The following is an 11,511-nucleotide window of genomic DNA, read 5'->3' on the forward strand; positions in this document are numbered from 1 at the left end:
TACCTGAGTCATTTACCATTAATTAGGTTCTTTCTAATTATCTTACCATGGATTGGTAGGACTGCATGTAAGAATCTTACAAATATGAATTTTTACTTATTTGGAAGTTCAATAATTAGCTTGAATTTTTCTTATATTTGGAAGTTCAATAATTAGCTTCTTTTTAACTTCATTCTCCTTGGATATAGTGATACATGTAAGAATATTGCAAATATGAAAGTTTTACTTATTTGGAAATACACTAATTAGCATCTTTCTTCGTTTATTTTGTCAATGTATACTGTGACTGCATGTAAGAATCTTGCAAACATGAATTTTTAACTGCATGTAAGAATCTTGCAAACATGAATTTTTAACTTATTTAGAAATCTACTTCTTAGCTTTTTTCTCGCCAGATGCAGATGCTTCCTTCCCGCCAGGAGCTGAGGCTTCTGCATCGCCGGGAGCTTCTACACTTCCGGGAGCTGAGGCTTTTGAGCCGGGAGCCGAGGCTTCTTCTGCAACGGCATCTGTCACCTGAGCATTTGAAACGGTAAAGAAGGAAAACATAATCAATAATGAAATACAACAGATGAAAAGCCCAACTTTCTTCATCTTGATTTTGCTTTTTTCTTTTTGTTTTATCTTTTTCAGGTTTTGAAGATATTTGTTCTTTTGTTTATTTTTGAGCCAATGAATAAACATACTGAGATCTATACCTTTTATACTTCTCTTGATGCTAAGATTTGGAAATTAAGTTTTACTATTTGAGGAGGCTCAATGAGCTAAATTAGGGAGAAAATCTCCACTTCTTAGTTCTTTATATGACTCGGTATTTGCTTTTAAAATCTTAACTAAAATTACCAATAATGTACAATTCTACACCATCTAGAGATTCGCCCCTCAATATAATTTAGATTAAGTTTATTTATTTTTTTAATCCATATGTACTCTTTATGATCTATAATTCTTAATGATGTAAATAATGTTTCTATTAAAAAAATTACAAGTGGTTCCAAATAACTTTTCATCTCCAGGAGTGGTTCCTAATAACTTTTCATCTCCAGGAGAATGATTGATATGAAAATTGTAGCTAATTGTAAACTAAACAATTATATTATGAGTAATATTTTAGTGTTATTTGTCCAACACAATAATATTATTGACACAAAATAATATGTGCACTTTGGCGTGTCACAATATTTTCATCGATATTCAAAGATTGATCAAACATTTTTAAATGTTTCTTAATCATTTGTTATAGTTTCTTTCAACCGTATAAAGAGAGATGAAATAAAACTGGTCATTCTTTAGCTTTCATAGCAATGAGGATTTTATGTTCTTGTTGAGAATTGAACAATCATATAATCTAAAAATAAGTATGAAAAAAAAACTAACACACAGATTTACTAACCCGCATAGTTAATAACGTGGTTCACCAATTTGGCTACGCCGGCGATTAGGATTCTCTATGAGTTTTGAAACAAGGAGAATATTACATACTTATGTTCAGGAAAATACAAAAAGATAAAATAGCCCTAAAAAAAATCGCCTTGGGGACTCTTCTCCCACCTCCACACTCTCAGCCAACTCAGTACGGAGTTGGATTCGCAACAATAGGGTACGGTGTATAATCCATACTATATTATTAGACATATATTTATTTTTGAGCCATTTCAACTTGAATTCAATAAAATTACAATCTGACAGAAAAAAAAAAATCTATTTCTTTACATTTTTCATGAACTAAGTACTTATATCATGGCAATATTACATATATATTTTTTTTTAAAAAAAAAAAAAAAACCTGCTCCGATTTTATTTTTGAATTACTAAATAGTTTGTTTTGTGTTAAAGAGTATTGAAAAATGAATTTACTAAATTCTATTTATAAAACTAATAAATTTAAAATTACTTTTAATAATTTTATCCCTAAAAAAACCAACACAACATTACTACTTAAAATTAATCAATGGCTTCATATATATTGCCTTTTATTTATTAATGCATTTAATATATTGAGTTCATATAAAAAAATTTCAATTTTAATAGTGCTTGAGCAATTAGTCGCAAATTGTAATATTTATTGTTGTAATAAAATTTTAAAATTTATGTTATAATAATAGCAATGTAATTTACTCAAAACAATTTATGTTAAAATTTTAGATTTTGAGTTTTTCTTCTTCTTTTTGTATGCGTTAGATGAAAGAATGCAGACTCACTCCATTGTATACCTTTATCAACCCAATAAAAAATCAGCAGAGATTGAATTTTTTTAATTTAATTCACATGATTTTAAAAGAAAAAATATTAAGTTTGTATGAGTTAAAAACATCTATTTTTTTATTTTATGAACTAAATTTACTTTTAAATTATTATTAAAATATTAATAAAATTAAATAAACTAAATAGATTATAGCTTATAATATGAAATTTTGATTACTGATAAATAATAATTAATTTTCTGCAGCATAATATATATACTCGTAATTTATGTCATCTACTAATTCTTTTATGTAAAAAATATTTATTTTGTTTAATTAGATTATAAAATACAAAATATATAACCTATACCTATTTATATATAACTAAATTTCATGAAATGTTTTTTTTTTAAATACTTAACTAATTTTTTTATAACATTATGAAACGTATAATTGCCCAACTTTTCATTGCCATTCTTCATAATACTCTTAATAAAAATATATTAATTCAGCAATTTCTTTAAAAATTATGTGTTACGTTAAATTTAAATCAATCATTATATATATAATAATTTATTTAATTTAAATTAATTCAAAATTCAAATTTAAATTTTTATTTTACTTTTTAGACCATCATAATAAAAGCCAAAAAAATTAAAAATCTCAATATTCTTTATCTTCTCACTTTTATATATAGTATGCGTACTTTATATTAATTTTAATATATAATAAAAATTATATTATAAAAAATGCTTATAGGCAAGGGTTCATGGCCCTCCCTGGAGTTTTTAAAAATTTCTAGGGAGTTTTAGGTAATTTTCTCTAATCTATCAAATTAATAAATAACACTTCAATCCTTCCAAAAAAAAAAAACTTTTTCAGCAACCCGCTGACCTATATTTTATTCCCTATTATTTTCTAATTTATAAAATTTACTCCTAAATCTTCAAGCTTTCAACTTTTTAAGTATTCTATTTATATTTTTCTTCTCTTCAAGATGAGTTATTCTCATTATTTAAGTTATTTTTTATACATTATTTTTTTATTTTTAAGAATTAATTAAGTAATTTTTTAATTATCTACAATTTTTTTCTTTAATTCGAAATAAATAAGAAAAAATCTCTAAATTTTTAAATATTTTATTAGTTTGCATCTATTTTAAAATTATAAAATTAAAATATTTTTATATTTTACAAAATTAAATTCCTTAACCATTTTGTCAAAAAATTTCATAATCTATCTTAAATATTTGTATTATTTAATTAATATAATTTTAACTATACATATTATTTAGAACTTATAAATTTAAATATTCATATTATTTAATTTTTTAATAAGATGAAAATAAATTAATTAATAATTTTAAAAATTATTAAATAATTTAATTTTATAAAATATAAAAACATTTTAATTGAGTGATTTTGATATTAAAATAAATTAATAAATTTTTAAAAAATTTTAAAACTTTCATATTACTTCTCTCATAAATAAAACTTAATTACATTACTTCTTTATCTTTTTCGATCCAAAAAAATTTATTAATAATTACTTTTTATGCGATAAATACTTTTATTTACTTTTATTTATATGATTGAAATTATATATTAAATTATTTAAATTCATAAAAATAAATTTAAAATTTTTAGAAAAACATTATATAGATAATAATTAGATTATTTAATAGGTTTCATAAATTAGATTTAGAAAAAAGATAAATTTAGAAAAAAATGAGTTTAATTGGTTATGAGTTAGATTTTTTTTATAAAAATAAATATAAATAAAATTAACTATTATTTTAAAAAATTTAAATTAAACAAATTAATTTAACTTATAAAATTTTATTTATGTGAATTTTCTCTAATTATTTTAAATATCAATTTTATAATTTATGGCAAAAAATTTATTTATTAAATCTCAATTTGATAATTTTATGATAAAAATTTTTATAAAATGAGTGAAATCGAAGGATTTATGAAATTGACCTTTTGACTTGAATTTTTTATTCGTCACTAATTATAATATATATTTTATAATATAATTTTATAGTAAGATATTAAAATTATAAAATTATGCTATTATATATAAAAAAAATTAAAATTAAAATTAACTCAATTAATTTTTAATTTATTATTTATATAAAAAACTAATTTATAAGAATAAAATTACAAAAAATATAAATCACACAAAAATAATTTATATATATATATAATGATTTCAGAAAGAAATATACTTCTTAATCTTGTGTGATATATAACCTTCTTCTAAGTGTTAGGAACCGCTCTGAAAAATAGTTGTTATATCGATAAATATATATTACATGGGTATTAATATAATTACAATCAATAATTCTCATAAACTTTATAGATTCGATTTTACAATATATGATATTCACTAATTATAAAATTAATTTATTTAATATCTATAGTAATTATTTTTATTATAATATTTATTCAGAGTAAAAAATTTATAATATTAAAAAATAGATAAATTTCTAATATTATTAGCTTTATTAAGAGTTTTAATTATTATTGTAATATTAATTTATTAAATTTGAATAAAATCTAACATTTAAAAATTTCAATTATAAATCTATAACTACCTCCTATATTTAGAGATGACAAATTCTTTTCTATTTGTGTAATTGCATCCTATTTTTTTTATGATTTATCAATCAAATTTTATTATATTTATGAGCAGTATTCGGTTAAAATCAAAAAATCGATCGAACCGAATTAATTTCAAAATTTGATTCAATTTTTTATTTAATTCAGTTCGATTCGATTTTTAATTTCAGAAATTTCGGTTATTTCGGTTCGGTTCGGTTTGATTTTGATAAAAAAAAATTGAAAAAACCGAACTGAACCGATTAATAATAATAATATGTTATTTTCAATAATATTGAGAAATTAAATTATATTAAGATTAAAATATTTTAATTAAATTTTAAAATATTAAAAATAAAGTATAAAAAATAAAAAATTTATTAAAAATTAAAATCAATCAAACTGAACCGAATCAAACCGAATCAGTCAAACAATGCTACATTTATCCTTCTAAAGCTTCATACAATAAATATATTTATTTCAAGGAATGTAAACTTTTATGGGCATGTCTTTTCTTATGCACATTAGTCTGTCTCACTTTCACCATTATTTTTACCGCAAACTTGTTTTTTACCCTCCACAGATCCTGGCTCTTAATTAGTTTGAGAGCTAAAAAGCAAAATATTATTTTTTGATCTTCCTCATAATCAAAATATAGAGCACTTGCCAGTACCATTTGTGAATTACAATGGCTCTCATTCTTATTAAAAGACATGCATATCTCTCATTCTCAACCGGCTCTCTTGTACTGTGACAGCAAATCAGCTCTCCAAATAACAGCCAATCGAACCTTCCACGAGCGCACAAAGCAAATTAAATGTCATCTTGTTCGGGAAAATTTTCATTTTAGTTTTACTTAAACGGCTTCTTGTGTCTTCCTCACAACAGTTAGCAGACATATAAACCAACACTAAGTTTTCATGAGTTGATATTCAAGGTAGGACTCAGTAAATAATTACTCTGCAGCTTACGGGAGGGTATTAGCTCACACAACTGAATGACTCCAAAATAACTAAAAAATAGTTAAAAAAGCTGAGCTATGGATAGTTGTTTTTTCACGTGTATTCTGAATTCTCCATTCACGTGTATTCTGAATGCCTTCATCTCTATTTATAAATTGATTTAAGAATATCTTAATTATAAAAGAAAAAAATACGATTTACACATATTCTCTTTATTTATTTTTGAGTATTCATCCCAATTATATAGTGTAAAAATAAAAATCATTTCATACATATATAGCATTAGAAAAAGAATGTTTTGATATATCATTTGATTATTTTATATATATGAGAGCGAATTAAAATCTATGGGTTGAGTTGGATTCCAAATTTCATACAATTTTAGTTGTTTGAGAGTTCCAAACAGAGCATTTCTCACCAATTCCAGCCATATGATCGGCACAACAAACCTGTATAATTTCCAGTACATTCATTCCAGCTCTATGATGATTCCAACTGACACTTAAACCTGAAATTAAGAATGAGTCACCAGATCTGAGCATGACATGCATCATCAAAATATTGAACTTGAACAAAGGCAAGTAGGGGCATCATTTCATTCAACGTGAGCATATGTCAAACTCACATTATTTAGATTAAATCAATGCAGTGATGTTGGACAGACTCATTAGAGGACAAAATGCTCCTCTATAAATTTATAAAGGTATTTCGGATTAAATTTAAAATTTTTATTTAAAAATAAATAAATCCGCACTATTACATCTCACTCTTAAAAATTTATAAATTTATTTTTTAATTTTATTTAAAATTAATAAATTGAAAAAGAGAAAAATCATGTGTCTACATTTAACTGCAAGTACAAATATAGCCGCTTTTGATTATTTATGAGATACTACATGCTTGGTTTATTTGCTCTAAATTTATTTGAAATTTGTGTTTATAGAATGAAGTTAAATTTACTTTTTAAGTCTAATGGATAATTAAATATACGAATTTAAAATTGGCTTAAAAGTAAAAATAATTTATTCTTTAAACTATCAAATTTTACTTTTGATTTAAATTTATTTTTAATTATTATTAAAAAATTAAATAATATTACCACTTATCAAGATTTCAGATTATAATTATAATTTATTTAATTTATTTGATCTCATTTCAATTTATTAAATTTTTTAATAATAATTTAAAAATAAATTTATTTATAAAATTTTAAAAAAAAACTCATGGTGTATAATATAAAGACAAACTTAATATTTTTCCCTTTAAAATTAAGTCTTTAAATTGGGTTGATAAAGGTACAATGGGTCACTTGAACTCTTTCTTCTAAAAACAATACATTTTTTTCTCTCCTGATAAAAAAGAAAAACTTAAAATCTAATAAAATATTTAATTTTTTGTATATTTATTAATGCATTTCAAGGCCCATATGAAATGAGTTGGAAAGAGAAATATAAGAGGGTAGAAATATAAACCAAAAATCCAACCCAACCAAATCAAGCCACTCTTTTAACTCCGTTCATACAACCAAACCATTTAACTCAGAATGGATACATAACACTATACTAAAAAATTCGACACCCACGACCAATGAGACACTCAACCCACATATATAAACTATGAACGCAATGTGAAAAATCAATCTGCTACAATACATCAAACTCACCACCGCTAAAACACCAAATCTTATAAAGTATATATCTATTCCATCACCAAATTATCAATTACGCACAGCAAAATTGTGTGAAATTGATGACAACAACAAAAAAAAAACAACATGCAAAATAAGCATCAATTAAGCACAGCAAAGCTGTGTGAAATTGATGACAACAATACAAAAAACAGATATGCAAAATAAGCACAAAAGAAAAAAGCTCTCGACACAAACAATATGAATCAAGTTCTTTGCAAATCAAAATAAAATCATTGAAAAAGCCGTTAGCAAAACACACAATTTCACTTGCTCGCGTTAACCACAGAACTGAACGTATCAGTGCAGTCCCAAAGTGCCAACACTAATATCGAATTAGACTTTCTCGAACATCAAAATATAGCAACCCTTAACAAATAATCTAGAAAACTCAAATAGAACAAAAAAAAAAAACCTTTGCAATGGACAATAGAGGCTGGAAAAATACTAAAGCAACACCAAAACACTTCCCATCCCACCCGAATCTTGGAAAAACCTAGACTATGAAAAGTTCGCAGCACCAAACAATAAATTATACTCAAACTCAAATGACTTATTTTTCAATCAAAACACACTAACAGAAGAAATAAAGAAAATATATATGAAACAATAAGAAAGAAAATCGAAAATGGGCAGCCATTGCCGAGGGGTAGCAATGCCCACCAATTGTTGTACTATTGTTCTCGAGAACCCTTCTCCTTCTCTCCTTCTCTTTCCTAATTTGTTTGTTTAATTAAAAAATATATTTAGTTCAAATTCCGTATTAGAGCACTAAAAAGAATAATTAATATAAATAGTTAAAAGAATTAAATTGTTATTATTATAATATAAAATTTTAAAACTTTATTTAAATAATAAAACACCCTTAAAATTGAAATTTTTTTATATGAACTCAGAATATTATATGCATTTATAAATAACAACCAAATAGAAGCTGTTGATTAGTTTTATATAGTAATGTGTTTGTTGGTTTTCTATTGTGGCTTGAGGGATAAAATTATCAAAAACGATTTTAAATGTATTTGTTGTTTATTATTTTAGTATTCTTATAAATAGAATTTAGTAATTTATTTTTAAATTATTTTTTGAATGCTCCTTAATAAAAACAAACTATTAGTAGTTCAATAACGAAGAAAAGTAGGAGTTTTTTCTTAATAGATAAATGCATTATTACCATGCATGAACAAGTGATTAGTCCATAAAAAATGTAATGAAATAGAATTTTATTTTATCCAACCTTGAAAATTTATTAAGATTAAGGAGGCATGACTTCAAAAACAAATATACTTTAAGCCATTAGGTTATAAGAGAAGTTGAAATTCTTAATGGCTCTAGAATTTAAAGAATGAGCAACTTTGTTTCATATCTTTTATATGGTTTAAAAAAACTATGACACATGATTAAAAATATTTAAAACTCTTTAATCAACTCTTGAATATTGATGAAAATATTATGACACATCAAAATACACATAATTTTTAGTGTAAAAAATATTATTGTGTTGAAAAAATGACACTAAAATATTATTGATAATATTATTGTTTAGTTTTCAATTACAAACAGAATATTAATACATAGAGCTACTAGTATTTTCATATAAATACCAATTGGAGATGCACAAAAATTATTAGGAACCAATAGTATTTTTTTAAAAAAATAGAAACATTATTTATATTATTAAGAATGATACAGTATAAACAACACACGTAGATTCAGAAAAAATTTTTAAAAAAATAGTAGAATTAGTTTTAACATTCAAATCTTATTATCACATTGAATGAAATATTTCCAAGTGTTGTAGAATTACACATTGTTGATAATTTTAGTTAAGATTTTAAAGGCCAATACCAGTCAAAGTCATGTAAAGAATCAAAAAGTAGAGATTTGATACTAGTTTAGCTCATCAAATCTCCTTAAATCATGGATCTTAGCTTCCTAATCTTAGTATTAATAAAAGTATAAAAAGGTCAGAGCTTGGTATGTTTATTCATCAATTCAAAAACAAACAACAAACAAATAGCTTCAAAACCCAAAAGAGGATAACAAAAAAGGAAAAAGCAAAATCCAAAGTTGAATTCATAAGATGAAGAATTTTGAGTTTTCCATCTATTATATTTCACTATTGATTATGTTCTCCTTATTTTATGTTTTAAATGCTCAGGAGGAGCAAATTGCTTCTGGTCCTGCAAGTGCTTCTGGCCCAGCAAGTGCTTCTGGTCCGGCGAGTGCTTATGGCCCTACAAGTGCTTTCGGTCCTGCAAGTGCTTCTAGCGAGAAAGAAAAAGAGAAAGAAGTCAAGAAAGAAGCCAAGAAAGAGAAAGAAGATGAGAAAGAAGCCGAGAAAGAAGCCAAGAAAGAGAAAGAAGATGAGAAAGAAGGCGAGAAAGAAGCCAAGAAAAAAGAGAAGAAAGAGAAAGAAGCTAAGAAGGACGCCAAGAAAGAAGCTAAGGACGAAAAAGAAGCCAAGAAAGACGCCAAGAAACAAGATAAGGACGAGAAAGAAGACGAGAAAGATTCAAAGAAAGAAATTAAGGATGAGAAAGAAGTCGAGAAGGATGCCAAGAAAGAAGCTAAAGATGAGAAAGAAGCCGAGAAAGATGCCAAGAAGGAAGCTAAAGATGAGAAAGAAGCTGCGAAGGATGCCAAGAAAGAAGCTAAGGCCGACAAGGATGCCAAGAAAGAAGCTAAGGCCAAAAAGGATGCCAAGAATAAAGATAAGGAAGAGAAAGAAGCCAAGAATGAAGATAAGGACGAGAAAGAAGCTAAGATCAGTGCCCCTGCCCCTGCACCCAGCCAGAAATAAGCTAAGAACTATGTTTGAATAATTCCAGCAATTACGGACTAAAAATTATCCAAACTAACAATCAATTATTTTGCAATCAAGAATTAAGTGGCCAATTTGATCAAAACAACAAAGTAATAATAGATTCAAGCACCAAATTGTATGAATATTGAACAAACCAAAGACAAAGAGTTTATGTTCAGATCTCACAATCCATAAAACAACCTTAGTTTCAACCAATCTTCAACTAGAAAAAAACGTTTCAGCCACTCATGGCTGAAACAAAAATAAAAAACAAGAAGAGAAGATGGAGGTGAAGAACCGAATTGAAGGAGCTTGGAGAGCCTTAGCCGAATGGAAGAGATGGATGGAATTCTGTCCTCCCTTTCTGCGGCAGCCCTTAAGGATGACTTTATAAGGTTCTTAAGTTGATGTCTAGGGTTTCTTTGCTGTCCATGCATCTTTAGGAGGCTGCCTAAAATGCCCTTGGACTTCTTGTCTTGCCGCCCATGCATAAGTGAAGGGAGAGTTGTGTGGCATGTGTGGCTTGTGCAAGAGTGGGTCCTTTGGTCTTTGCTTGCTGCCCTAGTGTCTTCAAGATATTGCCCAATGTGCCTAAGACTTGCCTTCACACTATCATTATCGCCCATGCACAAATAAGGAAGGTGGAGCCTTCATTTGCAATTTGAATTTTGAATGTACAAGGCATGAAGTGGCAAGCATGTGATCTTTGGATTTAGCTTCCTTAATAAGCTAAATTTTGAAATTCAAAATTTGAATATGAATCTTGAATATTTGAATTTCAAAATACTTTCCTTATTTGGCTCTTCATTTATGACAACTTAAGACTTGGCTTCTTGAATAAGAAAAAAGCTACTTGGAGATTTGAAATTTGAATTTCAAATTGCTTTGGCGGAATGTTCTTCCCTTCTTTGCCACTTTCCTTATTTAGAACTTTCCTTATTTAGCTTCACTTGATTCCAACTTGGCATGCTTGCTCTCCTTTGCTCCACAGTTTTAAATGTATTTTCTCTAAAATGTCCTTTTTCACCATTTTTTGTAAAATAATATCAAGAGCACTAAATTAAGCAGAAATCATGTAAATAATCATCAATAATATCAAGATAAAATGGATTAAAATATGCTCTGTCAATTAATTAAATTGAAATCATTAAATTAATTAAGACAAAAAAAATTAAAATAAGTTACATTGAAATTTTAAACATCCAACTAACTAGTCATTATAATTTAAAAAAAATAACAAATTAATATCTACAACAGGATTTCTTTATTT

At 25.8% G+C, this 11,511-nt stretch overlaps 1 protein-coding gene across 1 annotated transcript; it reads left to right on the forward strand.

Annotated features, from left to right (window-relative positions):
• The first annotated feature begins 273 nt into the window (after positions 1-273).
• On the forward strand, positions 274-10,238 carry LOC110607521 (cylicin-2). Its single transcript, XM_021746647.2, has 4 exons — positions 274-292; positions 396-505; positions 9,597-9,728; positions 9,843-10,238. Exons 1-4 carry the CDS (start codon positions 274-276, stop codon positions 10,236-10,238), a joined length of 657 nt encoding a protein of 218 aa, XP_021602339.2.
• Positions 10,239-11,511: the final 1,273 nt, after the last annotated feature.

This window comes from Manihot esculenta, chromosome 13, assembly GCF_001659605.2.
Source record: "Manihot esculenta cultivar AM560-2 chromosome 13, M.esculenta_v8, whole genome shotgun sequence".
In the NCBI taxonomy this organism is placed as follows: domain Eukaryota; kingdom Viridiplantae; phylum Streptophyta; class Magnoliopsida; order Malpighiales; family Euphorbiaceae; genus Manihot; species Manihot esculenta.

Bases quoted from the DNA above. Each gene is read 5' to 3' on its own strand.
- LOC110607521 (XM_021746647.2), top strand. The intron at 506-9,596 runs GCATCTGTCACC...TTAAATGCTCAG, and splicing joins CCGAGGCTTCTTCTGCAACG to GAGGAGCAAATTGCTTCTGG. The intron at 9,729-9,842 runs GTCAAGAAAGAA...AAAAAAGAGAAG, and splicing joins AGAAAGAAAAAGAGAAAGAA to AAAGAGAAAGAAGCTAAGAA.